The following is a 24577-nucleotide window of genomic DNA, read 5'->3' as shown; positions in this document are numbered from 1 at the left end:
CCTTGGTTTGACCAAGAATGCATGGCTATGAAACGCCTCCTGATGGATAAGTACAGGAACTACAGAACAGCGAACTTACCTTCGCTTCCATTAGACTGGTTTGAGTCAAAACGCAGTTATAAAGCTTTGATTAGCAAGAAAAAGCTCCAGGCACAAAGGGAGGAATGGCAGTGCCTAGTGGAGGCCTCCCAAAGGAAAGATTCTGCCACGTTTTGGAAAATAATTGCAAAAAGCTGGAGAGACTCCCCGATTGAAATCGAATACTCTATACCCGCTGGAGCATGGGAGGCCTATTTCCTCTCATTATATTCATCAAATCAACTGGCCCCAGTTCTGCTTCCTGCTTCAAGTGAATTTGGTAAGGAATGGCCCCCTGTAACCACAGAAGAAATTACTGGCCTTATTCAAGCTCATAAATCAGGGAAAGCCCCGGGTGCTGACAATATCGCACCAGAAATTCTTAAGGCAAATGTTGAATGGTGGGCCCCTGTGCTAGCCACCTTGTTCACTAGTATAAATCAAGCGGCTATTATCCCCGAGGACTGGGGTTTAGCCATCATCATTCCAATATTTAAGAAAGGAAACAGAACTGAGCCAGCTAACTATAGACCAATCAGTCTATTAAGTATTATTGGCAAACTGTATGCTGCTCATTTATGTGATAAATTAGTGGAGTGGATGGAAAGAGAGCATATTCTATCAGAAGCTCAAGCTGGTTTTAGAGCAAAGCGTTCAACTATAGACCAGGCCCTTACCCTTCAACACCTGGCAGACAAATACTCTAGAAAAGGGGGGTCTTTATATGCAGCATTCGTGGATTTTAAATCGGCGTTTGATCTAATACCAAGGGATAGACTCTGGGAAAAGCTTGGCGCTACAAACATAGACAAACGCTTATTACGCCTTATCCGTGGTCTACACGAAAACACCAGGGTGAGGGTAAGATGCAATCGGTCAGGCCATCTAACTAAAGAAATTCAAACGCACTATGGGGTTAAACAATGATGTGTCCTCGCGCCAACGCTATTTAATTTCTATATCAACTCTCTAGCAGTAAATATGGCGAAAGAAAATGCCCACCCTCCCAAACTGGCAGGTATTCCCATCCCGGTGCTTCTGTATGCGGACGACGCAGTCCTACTCTCCTTTTCCTGCGTTGGCTTGAGGAAGCTTTTGAGATCACTTGCTGAGTATTGTCAAGCGGAACAACTATCAATAAATTACAGCAAATCTAAAATTATGGTGTTTTCAAAAAAAAGAAGGAAACACAAATGGAGAATTAATGGTCAACCTATTGACCAGGTAGCAACTTTCAAATACCTGGGAATAACTTTTCAGGAAAGGGTCTCGTGGCACCAGCAGATGAAAAACGCCATTGCCAACGCAGGAAGGGCCAATAAAGCCCTTACAAGATTTTTTCACGGGAAAGGGGGTAAATACGTTCCGGCGGCCTCCCAGGTTTTTGCTGCAAAAATACTCCCACAACTCACTTATGGATCCCAGGTTTGCAGTTTTAAAAATTTTGCGCCTATGGAGGCATTTCAAACAAAATTCTATCGGTGTTTATTGGGGACCCCCCCCCCCTGTGTATCTAATATAGCTGTCCGCTTAGAAGTTGGACAACCACCCGTTAATGCGCGGCTGTGGATTCTAAAGATACACTACTGGTTAAAACTTATTTTTTCCCCGGACGGTTTGGCTCCTTTAACACTCTTAGACACCTTTCATTCCACCTGGAAAGCTTCCCTGTTTGAAAAGATAAGAAGCTTGGGATTCTCCCCGCAGATCTTGATAGCGGCAGGATATGAGAGAGCCAGAAGTCAAGTGCTCCAACGCATTAGGGACATAGAGCTGCAATGTCATATGGGCAAAATGGATAAACATGCCATAATTAGAGACTTTGGGAGAGGGTTCTCACCCGCAAATTATTTGGCTGATTTACAAATACCTAAGTACAGACACTCCTTTACCCTGGCCAGATTTAACGTTCTGCCCTCTGCCCTGCTGCTAGGCAGATATGAGGGCAAACCATATGAGTCACGTGTTTGCCCATGTGGCTCATCGGAAATGGAAACAAGTCTGCATGTATTGCTGCACTGTAGTTACTACGAGGATCTACGTTTGACCTTTATTGCCCCAGTTCTACAAAAGCTTAAAAATGAACCAGAACTCCACCGTATGAGAGCCTTGGTAGAAGATAAGGTTCCTGAAATTACGATCAATGTGGCCAAATTTTGTGTAGCCGCTATTAGGCACAGGAAACAAGAGCTTTCCAATGTCAATATGCAGGCGAAGGCAAATACTTAATTTTATTTATGCTGTCTAATTTTAAATTGCAGTTATGTATCGAAATTGTCCTTTGTTTTTTCCGGTGTTATGCTTCGCTGACTAGCTGTACGAGTTAATCTGGTCTGTGACCGTTTAATAAAATTTGATTTGATTTGAACAAGAAATCCCCCCCCCCTCTGCTCAGCACCCCTTCAGTGAAGCGGCAGGAGATATGGAGCCCCTTTCATTTCTCCTCCCGTGTGATGGCCTGGGAATCTGATTCAGAGGCTGAACCTGAGGAATCCCAGCCTGCACAGGAATCCCCGCCTCCAGGGCCGGCTGAGCCAGGGCAGGGGCTTGAACCTGAAGGGCCTTCACCTGTGCTGGATCCTCAGGAGCAGACACCAGCTGAATCCGCTCTGGCTCTGGGGGTGATCGAGGACCCATTGCCTGCAGGTGCTCCTCTCGCAGCCCTGTCAGGGGAAGGTGAGGTTGCCTCTGGGTCCAGTAACCCTCCAGCCTTTCCTGAGCTGGAGAGGCTCAGGGCAGAGAGGTGGAGGGAACTAGGTTCTCACAGGAGGAGTGCTCACCTCCAGGCCAGGAGAGGCGAATCACCTGTGGACCGGGGCTGCCCTAAGCCTCAGAGGAGATAAAGACCAGCCCGCCCAGTCCCAGGTTGCGGGAGCAACATCGTTGGTTACCTATTCCACCCGGCACCCTGTCCTGCTTTCTGCCAGAGTTCCTGACCATGCCCGACTCCCTGCCTTGGACCCCGCTTCAGCCTCGGACCGGACACAGACCACGCCGCATGGCAACCCCCCCGGGACCAGCACATCCTACTTCGCTGAAGGGGCGCTGCGTAGCTCTCCCTCTCTGCTGAAGCCAGGAGAGTCTTGCTCTCCCGGCTTCAGCAAAAGGAACCTGAAGCTTTCAGAGAGCAGCGCGACTTCCCGCTGCACTCCAAAGGCTTCAGGTGGCTATCGGTGCGCACTGACCCCTCTCGCTCTCCAGGCTTCAGCGAAAGCAGCGCGAAGCCTCCGGAGCGCGGAGGGAGCGCTCCCTTTGCGCTTCGGAGGCTTCGCATTGCTATCGCTGAAGCCAAGGAGCCTGCATTCACTCCATAGGATACACACACATATTTCCCCTTAATTTTTGGAGGGGAAAAAGTGCGTCCTATAGTGTGAAAAATACAATATTTAGACTGCAGAAAGGTGTTTGAAATGTTTGTTGGAAGTGTGAAAAATATGCAGACCCATTTTGTCATGCTTGGTGGGCTTGTAAAAATGCCAAGAAATATTGGATTCAAATACATACATTGATGCAGAACATTTTTAAGTTTCACATTCAATTGATGTCAGAACTTTTCCAGCTAGGAATAATGGATAGACAATTAGAAAAAGACTGCAGAACATTATTTCAATACATGATCACAGTGGCAATACTCTTCTATGCTCAAAGATCGAAAGATTCATCATTATCTACCATGAGGGAATGGGTGTAAAAAAATATTGGATTTAGCTGAGATGGTAAAGTTGACGTGTTTAATAAGAGAATAATCATTGTCACTATTTATTAAAGATTGGAAACGCCTGATACAATTTTTTGCATGAAAAAGAAAATGAACTTATGATATCTGGGTTTGAGGACTAATGGAAATATTGGTTTATAGAAAGTGGAACCATTGGGTGTCATCTTGGAGTGGAGGTTTTGAATAATCTTCTATATATAGCTGACAGACAAAGAATTCAGAAGTTCTCTTTTTTTCTTTTTCTTCCTTTTTTCTTTTTCTTCCTTTTGATTTGTGTTTCTAATTTAGATTAGTTTTTGCCATTGATAACAAGATATTTGATATTAACCTTTGTATATTTTCTTTCAAAGTTTCATACAAAATTTTGAAAAAAGAAATTTCAATCAGGGGTGGCTCAGCTTGTCAGTTTTAGATTCTGTTTCTCATTTCTTCAACCTTTAAGCTCAGTTCTCCACATTTCAGTTTGTGGTTTGAAAATTCTCACAAAATTTTACCAGCATTTTAGTGCCAATTTCTCTTAATATTTTTTATATGCAATTTTCCACAAGGGACACATTTTTGCAAGCAGTTTTCTCTAACACAGAGTATTCTTGTATGCTAGCTTCACTTTTGATACATACTTCCTACTAATGTATTGTTATAGATATAGCTAAGCCCTAGAAATTAATAAATACCAGGGTTTTGCTTAATTGGGATATGGATTGGACTTGACGAGACTTTTGGGGGGAGTGCAAAGTTGCTGAGAGGGGCAGACACCAGGCTTTTGTAACAGTATGTATTTTTGTACACATTATTGTTTGGGGAAAGTGCATTACTAAATTTACATGAGTCTGAATTTTGGTTCATGTGTTGTTTTGTTAAGTGTGAACTAGGTAGCTTTCATACCAAACTGAGTTTCTCCCCCAGGTCTACTCACATTGCTCAAAGTACTTCCGCCCATAGCATTCCTTCAGGTCAGAAGGTAACCGGCTCCATATAGGTTCGTAGGACTCAGCTGATTTTGACAGTATGGCTGTCTTGAAAGTACCTGGTTCAACAATGCTGACTTTGATTCCAAAAGGATGGAGCTCTCTTCTGAACGAGGGAGGAAAAGTCAAGAAACATCATTTCCTACTGAAGACTAAAATATAGTGGGTTGTTTGACTGCTAGGAAAGGTCCCAGGCATGCAAAATTAGGCGCCTGGGGATTCTGGGGGAGCAGGGCTGCCAGGCCTGGCAGAGGGCAGAGTCAGCCAAGCTGGTGGCCTTGCAAGAGGGAGGGCTCCTCAGCAGGAGCGGGGGGGGGTCTGCGCCAGGGTCACCCAGCCACCCAGGCCTGGCCTCTGCCTGCCTTCTTAGCTGGTTGCTCTACTCTCTCATCTTCCTTTTTCCTGGCATGTGCCTGAGTGCTGCACACCTTGGCCATGTGCCAGTTAGGGGGTGTTCTTTTCTGGACGGAAGCTTAATTTTTGCAAATTTCTTCCGTGAGGGGTCTTAAAAGTATGCGTTTGGGTTTGGGAAATTCAAATCTGCTGTTACTGTTTTGATTTGGCAACATTTAGCTTGGTAAACCTACATTTGATTAAAAAGCACACCAGCTGCTCTCAGCAAATCATAGAATTTTTATTTTGCCTTCTGAAAAGGTCAGGCAATGAATGCTTAATAATAATAATATAACTGCAAGTCCTTGGCAATCATTTTTAATGATTTCTATGCAATTACACACTTTTACTTACCAATCAAAACTAAATGGTATCAACTGAAGCAAAATATCTTCTGAATTCCCAAGTCATGTTACAACTTTTTAGCACCCCCATTTTTGGAATTTGAAAGGTGAAAAACTGAACATGTCCTAATTGTGCCAAGCTCTCTGGCAGGGACCCTGCAGCCCCTTGATGGCCCTGTGTGGATTCTGGCAGAGACAACAAGGTGGTGCAGGCAGCAGCAGTGATGGAGGAGGAGGCAGCAAGCCTTTCTGTAACCCAGCCTGCCCCTTCTGGTGCCCCCTCCCAGATGATCTACTGTTCTGAAGATGCTGTCATCTCTCAAAACACAACCAACCATCTTTGAGAACCAGCCACAACGTCTCCGTCCACCCTCACCAAATGGCGGGGAGGTAGTTAGCACGATGGTTTGGCGCCTGTGCTGCCAGGGCTGCATCCTCATCTGGGGGGCTGGAGGGGGGCTGGCAGAGGTGATGGCCTCTCATCGGTGGTGGAGCAAATTCAATCAGATCTGTGGAGTCCACGCACGCACCTTCCCCCTCCCATCTCATCTCAGGCTTGCATTTTGAAAAAACATATTTCCCCGCAGACCTGGAGATGAGCAAATGTATTTCAGGCCCAGTGTGGGCATAGCATGAGCCTTATCTCTCAAACAGTGCAAATGTCTGCTTTTTGATCTGTGATTTAAGGTTCAGCCCTTGACAGCAGCCTGATTTCCCACCACCTGTTTTTTATTCCCTACACCTGGAGAAACACCACGTCACTAAACCGAACCAAACCAAAAAGTAAGCTACAGAGCTTGTTTTTACCTCAGGGTGTCAGAGAAGGCTTCCACACCAAACTTTGATGGGCAGTAACCGCCTCCAATGCAGGCCAGGCGTCCATTCGCACTGCACACATTGACCACCCTCCCTCTGGCTCTCCTCACTAGCGGCAGCATGTGTAGCGTCACGTCAATCAATCCTAGCAGGTTGACATTGATCACCTTTGCAAAGTCATCTTTGGTCAGCCATTCGTTGGGAGCTGATGGGACACCTATTCCCGCATTGTTCACCAAGCCCCAGAGCCCTGTGCAGGAAGAGACAGTTATTATTTCCCAAAGGAAATGATATATAATGAACTGAAATGATATATAATGAATTTTTAAAATGTTTAAAATAACTTTGATAAAGAAACCAGAAACCTTTTTATTAGGAATTGTAGGTAGCAAGATCGCAAAGGAACAGAAAAGACTTTTTATGTATGCAACGACAGCCGCATGGATGTTACTTGCCCAGAGATGGAATGAAGACAAAGTCCTTATCAGAGAAGAATGGCAAACTAAGCTGTTGCCACTATGCCGAAAGGGCAAAACTGACCTGAAAGATCAGGAACCAAGAAGACCAAAACTTTAATAAAGAATGGGAAAAATTTACAATTGACTTGAGACACCGCTGTAAGCAGATGAAAACATTAGCAGGACTGCAATAACACTTGTAATGTAGAAATTATTATGGATAAAATGGAGTGACATAAAATTTGGATGAGGAAATAATATGCAGTTGAAAAGATTGATAATAAGACCCATGAAGCAGAAGGGGGAAGTCTGAAGATTCAGAGAAATTTCTAAATGTGGATATGGATTTGGTATTGTTATAATCTTGTAAAAATCAAATAAAACTTATTTCAGAAGAAGAAGAAGAAGAAGAAGAAGAAGAAGAAGAAGAAGAAGAAGAAGAAGAAGAAGAAGAAGAAGAAGAAGGGACAATTATTGTTCCAGGTTCCCACCTAGCATAACATTTGGATGTATGCTAGATTTTGGAAGTGTGGATGTAGTATTATTCTTGTGGTCTATATTTTGGTTGATATGTATTCTAGGATTTGTTAAAGTTGCAAAACAACGAAGCGTGGGATGAAACAAGGGAGAAATTTCGGGAACAACATTGCGATATCAGCTCCGCCCAAGGCATGAAGAATAACAGCAACAACTGGGTGGGTGGGGAGACATAACATCTTACAAGGACTGGAAGAAACACCACAGGCAGAAGAATTGCCACACACAGGAAGAACAAGGATGTAGTCTGAGTTCCTCACTTGTAGTTTCATAAAGCATTTAACGTGTCAACACGAATAGAAGTTATTAATATTGCAGTTGTTGTATAAGGGATTATTATTATGACTGGAATGTAAATTAATAAGATTTTGGAAGGCAGAAATAAAGAAAATAATAGAATCATCAAATTTAGCACACAGGGGGCCACTTTATCTAAATTATATAATTCGGCATTGGAACAATTGGTATTAATAATTGTATTATAAATTGGTGTTGTTATAATGAGGCTATTATTGGATTGTAATTGAAAACCAATAAAAATGATTTTTTAAAAAAAAAAGTTGGATGGGCGGTTCATCATAATTTCCCCAACTACTATCAACAGGAAGCAATAAAATGGGAAATATTTGTTAAGAGGAAAGCTGTAATTATTTTTATTTATTTTTTTGTGGTTGTTAAACTGCATCTTTTGTTTGTTTGTTTTTTTGTTTTTTTAGATAATATTTATTAAACAATCAAAAGCTTCAAAATGTAAACATAGAATACAAAAACCAAAAAAAACTCCAAAATGTGAAAATACAAAACAAAACACATAGAAGTACACAATAAAAAACAATTAACAGACTAGAAAAAGAAGAAGAAAAAACACCAAAAAAAACAGAAAAAAAGATTAGTATTTTCATATCTTATACCTCGTTCACTAGTTTCTTGACCTCCTCACACCTCCCTTTTTGTATTCCAGTTCAGATATTTATTTCAGCAAGTCCTTACCCTCTATCATTCATTCTTACTCAACATCTTAACCTATAATAAATATATATTTTCCACCATTGTCATCCATATTTACATATTCTTATTAATCTTTTAACTAACACCACTTGATTTCAATCCAACATCCCTTTAACTTTAATCCCTTTAATTAATTTTACAGTATTTCTGTAGGTAGTCTTTAAATTTTTTCCATTCTTCTTCCACAGCCTCTTCTCCCTGGTCTCGGATTCTGCCAGTCATTTCTGCCAATTCCATGTACTCTATCACCTTCGTCTGCCATTCTTCCAGAGTGGGTAAATCTTGTGTCTTCCAATACTTTGCAATGAGTATTCTTGCTGCTGTTGTAGCATACATGAAAAAAGTTCTACCCTTCTTTGGCACCAATTGGCCGACAATGCCCAGGAGAAAGGCCTCTGGTTTCTTCAGGAAAATATATTTAAATACCTTTTTCAGTTCATTATATATCATTTCCCAGAAAGCTTTAATCTTTGGGCACGTCCACCAAAGGTGAAAGAATGTACCTTCAGTCTCTTTACATTTCCAACATTTATTTTCGGGCAAATGATAGATTTTTGCAAGCTTGACTGGGGTCATGTACCACCTATAGATCATTTTCATAATATTCTCTCTTAGGGCATTATATGCCGTAAATTTTATACCTGTGGTCCACAACTGTTCCCAGTCAGCAAACATAATGTCCAACATCTTGTGCCCATTTAATCATAGCAGATTTAACCGTCTCATCCTGAGTGTTCCATTTTAACAGCAAGTTATACATTCTTGAAAGTATCTTTGTTTTAGGATCTAACAGTTCTGTTTCCAACTTTGATTTTTCCACCTGGAAGCCGATTTTTTTATCTAGATTAAAGGTCTCTCTTATTTGGTAATAGTGAAGCCAGTCTTGCACTTTATCTTTTAGTTTCTCAAAACTGCAATTTCAATTTGTCTCCTTCCTGCTCCAAAATTTCCCAATATTTCGGCCACTTGGCCTCCATGTTGAGCTTTTTCTGAGCCTTCGCCTCCATTGGTGACAACCACCTTGGGGTTTTGTTTTCAAGTAAGTCTTTGTATCTTGTCCAGACATTAGAATCATAGAATCACAGAATCATAGAATCATAGAGTTGGAAGAGACCACAAGGGCCATCGAGTCCAACCCCCTGCCAAGCAGGAAACACCATCAGAGCACTCCTGACATATGGTTGTCAAGCCTCTGCTTAAAGACCTCCAAAGAAGGAGGGGTATTACGCAGAAGGGTGGTGGGAATGGGAGATTGACAGATAGCTGAGATGAGCCTGTTGACGACTCTTAACGACTGCAATAGGTTTTACAGGAAAAGGCAAGGGGTGAGAAGGTGAAAAATGGCCTAGTCATGTATAATGAGATAAGAATCCAATGTCTTTGTTCAGACCAGGTCTCTCCATGGTTTTAAGTTTGGTAATGAGTTGCAATTCAGCAGCTTCTCTTTCCAGTCTATTTCTGAAATTCCTTTGTAGTAAAACAGCTACTTTGAGATCTTGTATAGAATGTCCTGGGGGATTGAAGTGTTCTCCTACTGGTTTCTCTGTTTTGTGATTCTTGATGTCAGATTTATGTCCATTTATTCTTGCCAATCTCCCATTCCCACCACCCTTCTGAGTAATACCCCTCCCCACCTTCTCACTATATAGAAGGATCTGGCAACTTCTGTTTCAGTGTATCTGAAGAAGTGTGCATGCACACGAAAGCTCATACCAAGAACTAACTTAGTTGGTCTTTAAGGTGCTACTGGAAGGAATTTTTTTATTTTGACTATGGCAGACCAACACGGCTACCTATCTGTAACTCCCACATTGAGGTCTCTGTTATTCTTCTCTCCCTTAATTTTGACCCAAATGCTCTCACTTTGGCTTTGAGGTTCTAAATCTTGGATCTCTTCACAGGTATACACATCCCTGACATATAACGCCACTCCTCCTCCTTTCTTGTCTGGTCTGTTTCTCTAAAATAGATTGTATCCCCCCATTATTACATTCCAATCGTGGGACTTATCCCACCAGGTTTCAGTGATGCCTTTTATGTCATATTTAGTTTGCTGTACCAAGAGCTCAAGCTCATCTTATTTCCCATGCTTTGCGCATTAGTGTACAGACATTGAAGTCCATTAATCATTCCCCCGTGTCTCTTATTCAAGGATTTTTTCCTCCCACCACTAGGTCTGCGTGCTGTTTGCTCCATTTGGTCTATGACATTTGGATGATCATCTTCATCAATTGATAGACTCCTACCTTCAGGAGCACTGTCTCCCTCCCCCACATTAGCCAGTTTAAAGCCCTCCTGATGAGGTTTCTGAGATTTTTGGCAAAAACATTCCTCCCAACCGTTGTGAGGTGCAGCCCATCACTTGCCAGAAGTCCATCTTCAAGAAACTGCAGTCCGTGATCTAAGAATCCAAACCGTTCCTGTTTACACCATTTGCGAAGCCAGCTGTTCACTTCCATTATTTTTCCCTCTCTCCCTAGGCCACGTCGTTCAACTGGGAGTACAGATGAGATGACAATTTGTGCATTTAGTTGCTTCAATTTCCTGCCAAGAGCCTCGTAGTCTCTTTTGATCTTCTGGAGGCTATTGCTTGCAGTGTCATTGGTTCCCACATGAACCAAGAGGAAGGGGTATTTGTCAGTGGGTTTTATGATTCCTTGCAGTAAACAATGCTTTCCTGACAATATGGTTTTTAAACGCTTTATGTGCTTTAACCTTGTCGTACCACAAGTATGCATGCCACCCAAAAACATTATTAAAACCTTCTAAGTCCAGAATGTCTGTGTTCTCAAGAAGCAGCCAGTTTTTCAACCAGCAGAAAGCTGCTGATTCATAATAGAGTTTAAGGTCTGGCAAGGCAAATCCCCCTCTTTCTTTTACATCAGTTAGTATTTTAAATTTTATTCTGGGCTTCTTGCCCTGCCAGACGAATCTAGAAATGTCTCTCTGCCACTTCTTGGAACAGTCCATCTTGTCTAAAATTTGTAATGATTGGAACAAAAACAACATTCTTGGCAATACATTCATCTTTATAACAGCAATTCGACCCAACAAGGAAAGCTTCAGATTTGACCATATTTCTAGATCCTTTTTAACCTCCAACCAACATTTTTCATAGTTGTCTTTAAATAAGTTCCCATTTTTAGCTGTCATATTAATCCCCAAATATTTCACCTTCTTAACCACTGTTACACCTGTCTCATTCTGAAATCTCTCTTTCTCAGTCGTTGTTAAATTTTTCTCAAAGACTTTAGTTTTTAGCTTATTCAACTTAAATCCTGCCATATGACCAAACTCTTGAATCAGTTCTAATACTCTTTTAGTACTAGATTCTGGCTCCTGCAATGTCAATACTAAGTCATCTGCAAAGGCTTTCAGTTTGTATTGTTTAGCTCCGACCATTATACCTTTAATCAAATGATCCCTTCTAATCATATTTAGCAGAACCTCCAGGACCGAAATAAAAAGTAATGGGGAAATTGGGCAGCCTTGTCGTGTCCCTTTCTCTATCTTAAATTCCTCTGTCACCACATTGTTAACTATTAGTTTGGCCTTTTGTTCTGAATAAATTGCACTTATACCATTTTCAAACTCCTGACCGACCCCCACCCCCTGAAGATTTTTCTTCATAAAACTCCAAGAAATATTATCAAAGGCTTTCTCAGCATCCACAAAGATTAAAACTGCTTTAGTGTTAATGTCCTCTTGCAACTTCTCCAAAATGTTGATTAAATTCCTTGTATTGTCAGACAAGTGTCTGCCTGGGAGAAAGCCAGCTTGGTCCTTGTGTATCTCTTCCCCTAGTACTTTTTTTAGCCTCTTAGCCAAAATGTCAGCAAATATTTTGTAATCCACATTTTGCAGGGATATGGGTCGGTAGTTCTTAAGTTGTGTCTTTTCAGACTCAGTTTTCGGTATAAGTGTAATATATGCTTCTTTCCACGACTCTGGCGCTTCCCCCCCCCCCTCCAAAATTTCATTGCAAACCTCCTTTAGTGGTTGAATTATCCAGTCCTTCAAAGCCCTATAGTATTTTGAGGTTAAGCCATCCAGCCCTGGAGATTTTCCCAATTGCATATTCTGAATGGCACCTTCTACGTCTTGTTCCGTAATTTTATGATTCAACATTATCTTATTTTCTTGAGAGATTTTTTGCAAGCCATTTGTTCTCAGGAACTGGTCTATATCAAACTCTTTCTGGGGCCCTTGTGTGTATAATTGTTTAAAATACCTCTGGAAGCATTTTCTAATTTCCACTGGATTCTGAATGTTTTTCCCTTCCACTTCTAAGTTAGTAATGGTATTAAGTTTTTGTCTTTTCTTCATCTGCCAGGCCAACAATTTCCCACATTTATTTGCCGATTCAAAAGTCCTTTGTCTCATTTGTTTAATTTTCCATTCAATTTCCTGATTTATCATCTTCATATATTGCACTTGATGTAACTTTATTTCTCTCAGAATCTCTTGTGAATTGGGTTTCACTCTCAATTTCTTCTCGCCCTCTTTTATTTTTTCCAAAAAAAATTCTTTCTTCTCATTTTGGGCTCTTCTTTAATGAATTCTGTTGAATCAGAAACCCCCTCATAACTGCTTTGTTTGCGTCCCAGATTACTCTTTTTTCCACAGTAGTTTTCAAATTTATCTCAAAATAGTCTCTCAAAGTTTTTTGGGCCTTCTTAATCACCTCGATCTCTGAACCAGGTGTCATTCATCCTCCATCTGAAGGAACCAGTTGGTGTTAATTTCATCTCCATTTTCACGGCATTATGGTCGGAGCACGTCTTAGGGCAGATCTCAACCTTCCTGATCTTAGGTGCCAGTCCTCTAGTTATCCAAATTTGGTCAATTCTTGTCCATGTCTTTTGAGCTTCAGAAAAGAAGGTTCCCTCTCTTGCCAAGGGATTCCTAATTATCCAAATGTCAGTCAAATCCATATTGTCAGTCATTTCAAAAAAGGTTTTTGGTAGTCTACCATCTTTCGTAACTACCTGTCTCTGCGACTTGTCCATGTTTGTGGATACCACTCCATTCATGTCTCCCATCAGAATGATGTTATAGTCCATATAGTCCAACAAAGTCTCATGCAGCTTTTTATAAAATTCAGATTTCCCCTCATTCGGTGCATATACTCCAATTATTAAAAAATTTTCTCCTTGAGTTTGAATTTCAATTGCAATAAATCTGCCTTGGTCATCTTTAAAAACAAATTTCGGTGAAAGGCTCTCCTTTGCATAAATAACAACTCCTCGCTTTTTAACCTTATCTGATGAAATAAATTCTTGACCCAGTCTCTTGTTGATCAATATTTTCCTGTGAAGCCTTATCACATGTGTTTCCTGTAAGCAAATTAAGTCCAAATGTTCCTTTTTCAACAAATGAAAGACTTTTTTCCTTTTCTCCGGGGAATTCAGTCCATGAATATTCCAGCTTAATAGTTGCAGAGACATGATGTATTTAAATGATTTCCCTCCAACTGCTCCCAATGACTCCTCTTGTTCTGACGGTGGTATCACTTTCTGTAGTTTGTCCAATCCCAAAAGTGGTAATACTTTGTCTAATGCTGCTAGTCGTGAGGCTCCTGGTTCTCCTTCCACTCCTTTTGCATGTCTTCTTCGTGATCTCTCAGAAATTTTTCTTTCTCCTCCACTGATCTTATTTTAAACTTTTTACCTTTAAAGGTGAAAGATAGGCCTTGAGGGAATTCCCACCTGAAAATGGTTCTGTTTCCTTTCAGCAATGACACCAGATCTGTATAATTGGACCTGAGGTCCAAAAGTTGTTTCGGGATATCCTTAAATATCTCCACTCTTGAGTCCTGGATTATCAAGGTATTCTGGTAATGCAGTGTCAGGGAACTGCCATCGGAGCATCAGGTGGTGGAGGGACTCAGGGAGGAAGAAAGAGACTCAACAGCTGAAGCAGGGACCAGCAGGGGGAGGAGTGGGTCTCTGAGGGAATGCGAGCAGGAGGGAGGGCTCAGGGAAGCTTCCAGCGAGAACAGTGGGGAGGTATCTGAGTCTCCCATAGGGAGACCCACACCTCGCCGGAAACTGTCACGCCGTGAGTCCAGGAGACGCGTTTCCGTTAAGGAGCTCCTTTGCTGGAAACGCTTCCGCAGACAGCCACTGTCGGACTCTACTAGTGACTAGAGCAGACATGTCTGAGGAGCTCCGTCACACACGGAGGTTTGTGGGGCCGCACAAACTCTGAGGGAGCACGTTTTTACGCACAAGCAGCTAATCAATCCCTAATAGCAGTCCGACAGTCTCTGTACGCTGCCTGTGCAAGAGAAAGCATCATGAGCGAACCAACCGGAACCGGAGGAGCGGGGGCTGGAGCTGGTCCAAGCTTGGAAGATAGATACCGAGCGTTGGAGGTCCAACTGGCGCTGCAGACGGCGAGGCTGGAGGAGAGAAGGGCTCAGGATGCAGACAAGAAGGGGAGAGCCACTCAATTCCCCAGAAAGGTACCAGGATTGGTGCAAAAATTTGGGGGGGACCCCAAGGATTACCATGCCTTTAGGACAGAGATGCAATATGCCATTAATGTGCAGTTCGATGAGTTCCCTGATGAGGAATCGCGAGTTGCTTTCGTAATTGGGCATCTTGAGAAAGGGGCGAGAGACTGGGTTCGACCCCTAATGGCAACGCACAATGACATACTAAAGGACACGAGGAAGTTCTTTCGTGCAATGGATATCATGTTTTCCAGCGATATTGAGGAAGGGGCGGTGCGCAGACAGCTAATGGCTTGTAACCAGGGAAGTCGATCTGTCCGTGAGTACTGGACTGAATTTACCATGCTGATTCACAGACTGAGTTGGGATTTATCGGCGGCACCCATTCAAATGCTATTTGAAGAAGGTCTTTCTTCGGCGGTGAAAGACGAGCTGTCACGGAGCCCCAGGGCGGAGTCTATGGATCAGCTGACCAAATCTGCGCTGACCATAGGAGCGCGGCAGGAGGCAAGAGCCTTGGAGAGGCGGGAAGGGAGAGGGGAACGTTGGAAGGAGTTCCGCATTCCAGACATTCCTGAGCCAGCTTTCCCGCCGGCAGAGCCGATGGAAATCGGAACAGCGCGCGCGCGCGCATTTTCAAAAACCAGCGAGGGGGCTAAGAAGGAGGGAAAGGGCCCCCGGAAATGCTATCTCTGCCAACAGCCAGGCCACTTTGCCAGAGTCTGCCCCCAGAGGAAGGAATGGCAAGGGATGGTGGGAGCTGTTGAGGGGGGAGAACAGGGGGGAACGGAGCAGGTAAAAGCCAACGCCTGGTTGCCACAATCGGGGCACTGCAGCCAGGCCAAAGAGCAGTGAAAGTGCCCGTGCCAGAAGCTCCTCGACCTGCTCTAGTGATTGAAGTGTCGCTAGAGCTGCAAAATGGGCACCCCCTAAAAATAAAGGCGCTATTGGACTCAGGCAGCTCCTGCAATTTTATGAGCAAGGAGTTTGCTGCTGAACACCAGATACAGACTATCCCTTTAAGCAACCCCCTGCAGGTGACCACGATTGATGGCAGGGAGTTGTTGGGAGGAGGAGTCAGCTTGCAGACTGTCCCAATGATAATGAGGGTGGCAAGGCACACAGAACTGATAGCGTTTAATGTGGCCACCCTGGGAGGCGCTCCCATTATTTTGGGAATGAGCTGGCTAGCTCTACATGATCCGCTGGTTGGCTGGCATCAAAGAGTGGTGTCCTTTGGTTCAGCACATTGCTTAGAACACTGCAAAGGGGAAAAGGGTTCAGCAGGGGCCCAAGCCACCCTAGCAGGGACTGAAGTAATGGAGAAGGTGAAGGTACCACCACAGTATGCAGATCTCAGCGACGTGTTCAGCGAGAAGGAAGCTGACCAACTACCACCTCATAGACCCTTTGATTGCCAGATCAATTTACTCCCTGGAGCACAGCTTCCCGTGGGCAAGTTGTATGCCATGTCAGACAGAGAAATGCAGGAGTTGCGAGGGTTTATTGACAAGAACCTGAAGAGAGGCTTCATCAGAGAGTCCAAAGCAGCAGGGGGTAGCCCAGTGTTCTTTGTGGACAAAAAAAACGCGGACAAGCCGAGACTTGTATGCGATTTTAGGAGGTTAAATGCAGTGACTGAACCGGTGGCTTTCCCTATGCCCAGAATTGATGATATTTTGACCAGGGTGAGGAAGGGAAAGATTTTTACAAAGCTGGATCTAAGGGGGGCGTACAACCTGATACGCATAAGGAAAGGGGATGAATGGAAAACCACCATGTTTACCCCTTTGGGGGCATTTGAATACCTCGTTATGCCATTTGGATTACAAGCAGGCTCAGCGTGTTTTCAATCTTTTATGAACCACGTACTGGGCCCTTTGCTCTACAAGAATTGCGTTGCTTTCCTAGATGATGTGTTGGTGTATTCGGAGAATGAGGAGCAACATGTGAGAGACGTCAGAGAAGTGTTGAGCAGACTGCAAGCCAACAGGCTGTGGGTCAAACTGGAGAAGTGTCGGTTCCATACCAAGGAGGTGGAATTCCTGGGGTACCGCCTGTCAGACAAGGGATTGGCCATGGATCCCGGCAAGGTACAGGCAGTGCTGGAATGGAAAACACCCAAAACCAAGAAGGATGTGCAGAGGTTCCTAGGGTTTGGAAACTTTTATCGTAAGTTCATCCGTAACTTCGCCCATCTGACGGCGCCCATCACTGACTGTCTCAGCAGTAAAAAGAAGTTTGTATGGACGGCGGAGGCGGAGCGAGCGTTTGAGGAGCTGAAAAGGGCCTTCGCCTCTGAAGAACAACTTCTGCATGTGGATTTACGAAAGAAGCTAAGGGTTGAAACAGACGCATCTGACAGAGCCATAGGGGCGGTGCTTCTTCTGCAGCCGGGGAAGGAGGAGTCAGAGTGGCGACCGTGTGCCTTCTTTTCGCGAAAGCTGAACAAATCCGAGAGGAACTACACGGTGTACGACCGAGAACTTCTTGCTATTCATGAGGCGTTCCGGAGATGGAGGCATCTGCTAGTTGGTGCACAACATAAGGTGCAAGTGTGCACGGACCATAAAAATCTAGAGTATTGGAGAACTGCGCGAGTGCTCAACCAAAGGCAGTTGAGATGGGCCCAGGAGTTCTCCAAATTTAACTTTGAGATTTGTTACGTGCCAGGCCCAGAGAATGTTAGGGCGGACGCTCTCTCACGCAAACCTGAATATTTGGAGGGGGAGGGAGCACCCGAAGAAACCCATATCATTCCAGAGGACCGCTGGGTGTGTGGGGCGACTTTGGTGGGGCAAAGGGAATTGGTAGAGGGTACGGTGCAGGATGCATACGCCCAGGACAAACTCAGGGATCTCAGGAGGGAGGAAGACAAATCCGGTGGTTTTGAGGAGAGAAACGGGGCATTGTATTATAAGGGAGCGTTATATATACCTGAAGGGGAATTGAGGGAGAAGGTACTCAAGCAGCTGCACGATAGCCCCACAGCAGGGCATTTTGGGCAACACAAGACCATGTGGCTGGTTACCAGGGAATTTTGGTGGCCCAAGGTCAGGGAAGATGTGCGGGAGTATGTGAGAGGGTGTGAACAATGCCAAAGAGCCAAGGGGGAGAGGCGGGCGCCGGCTGGTTTATTAGAACCACTGCCCACACCTGAAAGACCGTGGGAAGCAGTGGCAATAGATTTCATGACTGATCTGCCAAGGTCTAGAGGGAAAACAGCCATCATGGTTGTAGTAGACCTGTTAACTAAAATGGCCCACTTTATAGCCTGCTCACATGCGGTCACAGCAGAAGAAACAGCCAAATTGTTTGTAGAGAATGTGTTTCGGTTGCATGGCGCCCCCTTGAGGGTGGTTTCAGACCGAGGGAAACAATTTACTTCCAGGTTCTGGAGGAAGCTCATGAGCTTACTGCATGTAGAGGTTAATTTTTCAACGGCCCGTCATCCAGAAACCAACGGGCAGGCGGAAAGAGCAAATGGGGTTCTCCAACAATATTTGAGGTGTTATGTTAATGACAGAGAGAATGATTGGGTGGAGAAGCTGGCGTTGGCAGAATTTGCCTACAACAATGCAGAGAACGTGTCCACGGGGATGAGCCCCTTTTTGGCTAATCACGGGTGCCATCCCAGAGCCTTCCCAGGGGGGGAGGGGGGGAACTGGAGCGTTCCAGCTGCAGAACAGTTCGTTGAAGAAATGGAAGCGATCCATCGCCAGCTCCAACTCAACTTAAACAGGGCTAAGGAGGAATATAAGAGGCAGGCAGACAAAAACCGAAGGGAAGGTGAAAGCATCAGGGTGGGGGACCAGGTGTGGCTGTCAACCCAAGGGTTGCCGTTCAAAGGAGGTTGTAAGAAATTAAGACCCAAAAGGCTGGGTCCGTTTGAAGTCATGCAGCAGGTCAATCCAGTGGCTTTCAGGCTCCGGTTACCGAACCACATGAAGCTGCACCCAGTTTTTCACAGGTCGTTGCTGTCACCGTATAGAGGAGACAGTGAAGGGAGGGTCACTAGGGGACCAGCAATGGAGGAGAAGGAACACAGCTACCATGTAGCTGAGATCCTCGATTCCAGGTGGAAGGGAGATCAAGTAGAGTATTTGGTAATGTGGGAAGGGGAACCGGAGTCGGAAAACACCTGGGTTAGGGCAGAGGATGTCAATGACGAAGTTTTAATAGAGACTTTTCATCAGAGGTTCCCACGTAAACCTCAGCCTGTAGCGAGGTTCCGAAGGGAATACTTTGCCACCACCGAGGGAGCACGTTTTTACGCACAAGCAGCTAATCAATCCCTAATATGCAGGTTCACTATTTTGTCTCTCTCCTCTTTTGATCGAAGGGTGATCAAACAGTCTCTCACCCTGTTCTTTCTCCCTTCTCTTCCAAGTCTAAAAGCCTTTAGTATCTTAAAATCTTGCTTTTCATCCAATTTCCAGAATCCTGAAAATTCCTGTGTCAAAAAGTCACTTAAATTCTCTTTCTCAAGCTCAGGTACCGCTCTGACCCTTAGGTTGGTCTGCTTCTCCTTCAATTCAATCATAGACAAAAGTGCCTGGTGGGCCCCAAGCTGCGACTGATGATCCCCAAGCCGTTTATTTATCGGAATTATCTTTTCTTCTACTGCCACTGCTTTTTCTTTTGCTTCTTGAGCTATCTTTCGGTTTGACGCTGATTCCTGCAGTAACTTTTCAATTGATTCTGTGTTCGAGTTCACCTTCTGGCTCAAATTATTAATACTTGTAGTGTTCTGGTCAATTTTATTTGTTGCTTCAGTGACCTGTTTACTTACTTAATCCAAAGTTTCATAAATCTTGTTAAGAACTGAAGTAAATCCTTCTTCTGATGTCATCCCCTTTGCCCCGGCTTGTGTTGGATCTTCCCCTTGTAGTACAGGGAGGCCAGATGCAGATGCTCTACGTTGCTGCAGTATTGCACTAGTCTGTTGGAGTCTAAACTTGCCTGATCTTGTTGTCTTTTCATCCACTTTTGTTGCCTTCTCATCCATGGCACTTTATCTCTAAGTCTTTTTTTTTTTAATATCATATTTATTAAAATTTTCAGAAAATCCAAAAAAAAGAAAAGAAAAAGAAAAAAAATTTACATTTGAACCTTGCTTTCAATAACATCTTTCCAAGACTTCCCCACACCTCCCCTTCTTGTATTCCATTTCCGTTTATTTAGTTCAACAAGTTCTTATCCCAAGTTTTTGATCTTATTATATTTAGCCCATTATTCAGTTTAATTCATTTCATATAACCACTTTCCCTTTACACTCCACAGTCTTTGAACATTAAAATCTTTTTCTAAGGTCGACCCCAATTCCCTTCCACGAATTCCCCTTTTTTATACTCATAACAAAACAAGATAGAAAAAAAAGAAAAGTTCAAAATATAATTGTACAGCCTTTGGATTCCCAAACTCCAGCCCCCCTTTCCCGGTTTCGATCCCCAATATCCATCAGTCTATCTGCTGTCAGCCTGGAGACCTCACATCCGAGACCCTTAATTCTCTCTCAGTTCCTTTTTGCCAGTTTTTTTGGTAGTCCTTTATATCCAGCACCAAATCTCGGAGAAGCTCTATCTCAAAGATATTCATTTTTCTTCCATCCAGACCTCTATATTTAGAAATGGAACTCAGATCTTGTTTCTTGATCCTTTTAGGTCTGAATGCCCCAATTGCTCCAACTTCCTTCTTGCTCAAATTTATAATCCTTAGGTCTTCAGACCCCCACATCAGGCGATCTCTCCAATCTTCATTGTCCAATTCAAACCAAATTTTGATGATCCAATTCTTGTTTTCCTTTATGTCCTTCCCAACAGACCTTTGGCCTTCCTTGATCTTCTGCGTCAATATAACTCCTCCTCCATTCCCTTCCTCAGGTTTCTTTTTCAGCTCAGCTGCAAAAGCTTCTGATTCCACTACAGGGGCTTTTTGTTCAGGAACAAAACCTTGAGTCAAGTCCCTTCCATTTTCAATAAGTGTGTTTACTGTCTCCTTCAATATAGAAACCCCTGTAGTCAAAATATTGCTTTGTTCTTGAAATTTTCCCAGGAGATAAAAAGTCCTGTTCAATTCAGTAAGTATTTTTCCACTTGCAGCCATTCTTGTAGTGTCCCAAAATCCCCTCAAGAAGGATTATGGTTACTTAGTATCCTTCCAATTCCAAACCAAAAGTCAAAATAACTTGTTCTTCCTTATTTTGTCCAAATTGTAACAAATCTAACCAGCAAAGTCACCGAAACAAAGTTCTCTTTTTATTCCCCAACTTTGACAGCTACTTTGACAGCTGTCAAAATCTGTTTCTTTTCACCAGGCTCTCTCGTGGATCACTCCCGGTTCCCGGGGGGTTTCGCTTTAACTCTCCAAATCAACTCTTATCCTCCAGCAAAGTTACTTGTACTTTCCAGTCGTGAAATTAATAACTTTTATCCAATTAAGAAAAGAATGTTCTCTCAACCTTAGTTATCTAGTCCTTGCTTTAAATTGTTTACAATACGGGGAGACGGACTTCCTCTTTGCATCTTCCCTGGTCGTGCCGAATCAAAAAAAAAGAAGAAAAAATTCCCTTTTAAGTCCAATTTCCGTATTACTCACGGGTTATTGTTTTTAGTCCCAATGTTCAGAAGAAGAAGTCAGCGCTCTCCGTCAAATGGCATGCGGCTTTGCTCGGCAGGAGAAGCAGAAGACTCTCAGCACCACGCCGCTCCCCGTCCCCCGTTCTGTAGCCTTTAAAAAGGCTCCTTCGCAGGTCGGGGGCGCAAACGGTGCCCGCCGAGTCACCAGGTCCACGGGCTTCCGTGCCCGTGGTTTTTAGGGGTCCCCGCATCGCTGGCGCGGCAGGACTCGACCCCTGCTGAGCAGATTCCCTCCGGAGCTCGAAGGGAATCCGCCATTCAACGATGGCGCTAACCCAGAAGACTTTATCTCTAAGTCAAGGTCGCTCCCACAGTCAAACTTGTTTTTCTGTAAGACTTTCACAGGCTGGTTGTAAATGGAAAATTCCCCAACCAATTGTAACAATTTCAGTAGGCCTCTGGGGGACACAGTAACAGTCAATAATAATGCAACAAAATGTCTTATCAGTTTTCCAAAAGCCCCCCTTCAGGAAAATAAATAGCAGTTTCAACTGTTTCAGAGTATCTCACTTGCAGAGTTATCTAGCAACAAATTTAATAGTCTTTAAAAAGTGCACATTCTCAATGCCAAAGTTCAATTTAATCTTGACAGTCCATTCCCAGGAATTGAGTGGTGGTCTTAAATCTCTTTCCTTCTCCTTTCAAATTTTTAATATAAGCCAGAAAATACTTTCTCTTCTTCCCTCCCTCTCCTTCAACTCAGGGGGGGAATTTCTCTGGTTTGACGTTAGGAATTTAAATCTTTTTAGCACTCCTTTCTCAGTATTTAGCTTAAACGGTCTTTGCTTTGATCTTTATACAAACCGGAAGGTGGACTTCCTCTTTACACCTTCCCGCTTCAGTGCCAAATTATGCCTTATTTTCCTTTTAGTTTTCAGTCTTTAAACTTGACCTACTCACGGGTTGTTGTTTATCAGCCGAATTGTCAGAAGAAAAAAGTTCAGCGCTGTCCGGCAACAGCTGCGCGGCTTCACTCCACGGAAGTAGCGATCGACTCTCAGCACCACGCCATCCCCCGTTCCGCTCTGGACCCCCTCGCGGGGTTCCCTTGCAAGTTGGGGGGGCGCTTTCGGTGCCCGCTGAGTCCCACGGTCACAGGCTTCGTCCGCCTGTGATTTCAATAGGGTCCCCGCTTTGCTGTAGCGGCAAGACCCGGTTTTCCGCGGAGCTTCTCCCTCCGAGCTAGAAGGAGACCGCCATTACCGATGGCGCCGTCTCCGGAAGTCCTCAGAAAGCTGTAATTAAAAGCATGGGAGTCCTAAAGCTTCTATTCACATCACTCTTTCAAAAAACCAAAAACCGGTATCTGCAAATTGAGAAAGGCAACACAGAAAACACTGGACTGAAACAGACAATTTTGACCAAAAAATGTTTATCTCTGGAGATATATATATATATATATATGCAGAGAGAGAGAGAGAGAGAGAGAGAGAGAGAGAGAGAGAGTTCAGTATGCGCCCCTGCTCTTGCATTTGATCTTAGTATTGCTGGAGAGCCAATATTTCCCCAGGGATTCACACAGTTTTAAAAGGAAGGCCAACCAGTGACCTCTGGGGGCCATTTTGGGAGGCCTTTACATGAAATTTAGCAAAGAGCATGAAGGCTTATCCAAAGTAGATCTGTTGGATAAAACTGATCCAGTTGACCTAGTGTACTTAGACTGCCGACTCCTGAATAAGCTGAGCAGTCATGAAACTGGTTAAGAAGCAGGACACAGAGTAGAGGAATAAATGGAATATCTAGATGGGGAGATGTAGAAACTGGAGTTCTCCAAAGATCAGTGTTGGGACCTGAGGCTCTTTATCTTATTCATAAATGATCTAGAATTAGGGGGGGCATGAAGTGGGCATGTTTATAGCCCATCTTTTCCCCACCCTAAGGGGCTTGAAGTGGCACACATGGTTCTCCCCTTCCTCATTTAATCCTCACAACCCTGTGAGGTAGGTTAGGTTGAGAGGCACTGACTCCCCAAGGTCACCCAATGAGCAGTATGCCAAGTGGGGATTTGAACCCAGGTCTCCCAGGTCCCAGTCTGAAACTCTAACCACTAATAATAATAATAATAATAATAATAATAATAATAATAATAAATATTATTTATATCCCGCCCTCCCCAGCCGAAGCCGGGCTCAGGGCAGCTAACAACAATCAAATAATCCCACATTCTAAAAACATTTCATTATAAAAATTAATTAAAATCAAATTGATGGCAACCGTTAAGCAAAATTCTGTGCAGACTGCCAGAGGAGGGAGTCAGGCTGTGCCCTGACCAAAGACCTGGTGGAACAGCTCTGTCTTGCAGGCCCTGCGGAAAGATGTCAGCTCCCGCAGGGTCCTAGTCTCTTGTAACAGAGCGTTCCACCAGATTGGAGCCGCAGCCGAGAAAGCCCTGGCTCTAGTTGAGGCCAGCCTAACCTCTCTGTGGCCTGGGACCTTCAGGATGTTTTTATTTGCAGACTGTAGGTTCCTCTGTGGGACATACCAGGAGAGGCGGTCCCATAGGTACGAGGGTCCTAGGCCGTATAGGGCTTTAAAGGTTAAAACCAGCACCTTAAACCTGATCCTGTACTCCACCGGGAGCCAGTGCAGCTGGTATAGTATAGAGTTGGGTGTCATCGGCATACTGATGGCAACCCAGCCCAAAACTCCAGACAAGCTGGGCGAAGGGGCGCATAAAGATGTTAAAAAGCATTGGGAAGAGTATCGCACCCTGAGGCACTCCACACACCAAGGAGTGGTGCGATGACAATTCCCCCCCCCAAGTGCCACCCTCTGTCCCCAACCAGAGAGAAACGAGCACAGCCATTGAAGGACTGTGCCCTGGATCCCCACGTCGGCAAGGCGGTGGTCCAGGAGTTCGTGATCGACCATGTCGAAGGCTGCTGACAGGTCTAGAAGAATCAGCAGCCCCGACCCACCTCGATCCAGCTGCCTGCGGAGATCGTCTGTTAGGGCGACCAGAGCCGTCTCGGTCCCATGACCAGCGCGGAAGCCAGACTGGAATGGATCCAGAGCCGATGTTGCATCCAGAAACCTGCCAAGCTGTTCAGCAACCTCTCTCTCAATCATCTTACCCAGGAATGGAAGATTCGAAACCGGGCGGTAATTGGATAGATCTAAGGGATCTAATGAAGTTTTCTTTAAGAGCGGGCGCACCACTGC

General features: G+C 44.1%; 2 protein-coding genes across 2 annotated transcripts in view; both read right to left on the bottom strand.

The window, feature by feature from the left end:
• The window catches only part of ADCY6 (adenylate cyclase 6), a 934310-nt gene that overhangs the window by 414501 nt on the left and 495232 nt on the right, over window positions 1–24577 (bottom strand). The window lies entirely within an intron of this gene.
• The window catches only part of LOC310698301 (retinol dehydrogenase 16-like), a 35374-nt gene that overhangs the window by 5346 nt on the left and 5451 nt on the right, over window positions 1–24577 (bottom strand). The window contains exons 2-3 of the mRNA XM_083485392.1: window positions 6309–6567; window positions 4713–4870 (exon numbers count right to left, since the gene is read on the bottom strand). Of these exons, the coding sequence (XP_083341518.1) occupies window positions 4713–4870; window positions 6309–6567 (417 nt within the window). The remainder of the gene's footprint in view (window positions 1–4712; window positions 4871–6308; window positions 6568–24577) is intronic.

This window comes from Podarcis liolepis (assembly GCF_965112155.1).
Source record: "Podarcis liolepis genome assembly, chromosome: 2".
NCBI lineage: Eukaryota > Metazoa > Chordata > Lepidosauria > Squamata > Lacertidae > Podarcis > Podarcis liolepis.
This window is presented reverse-complemented; position numbering and strand designations above follow the sequence as displayed.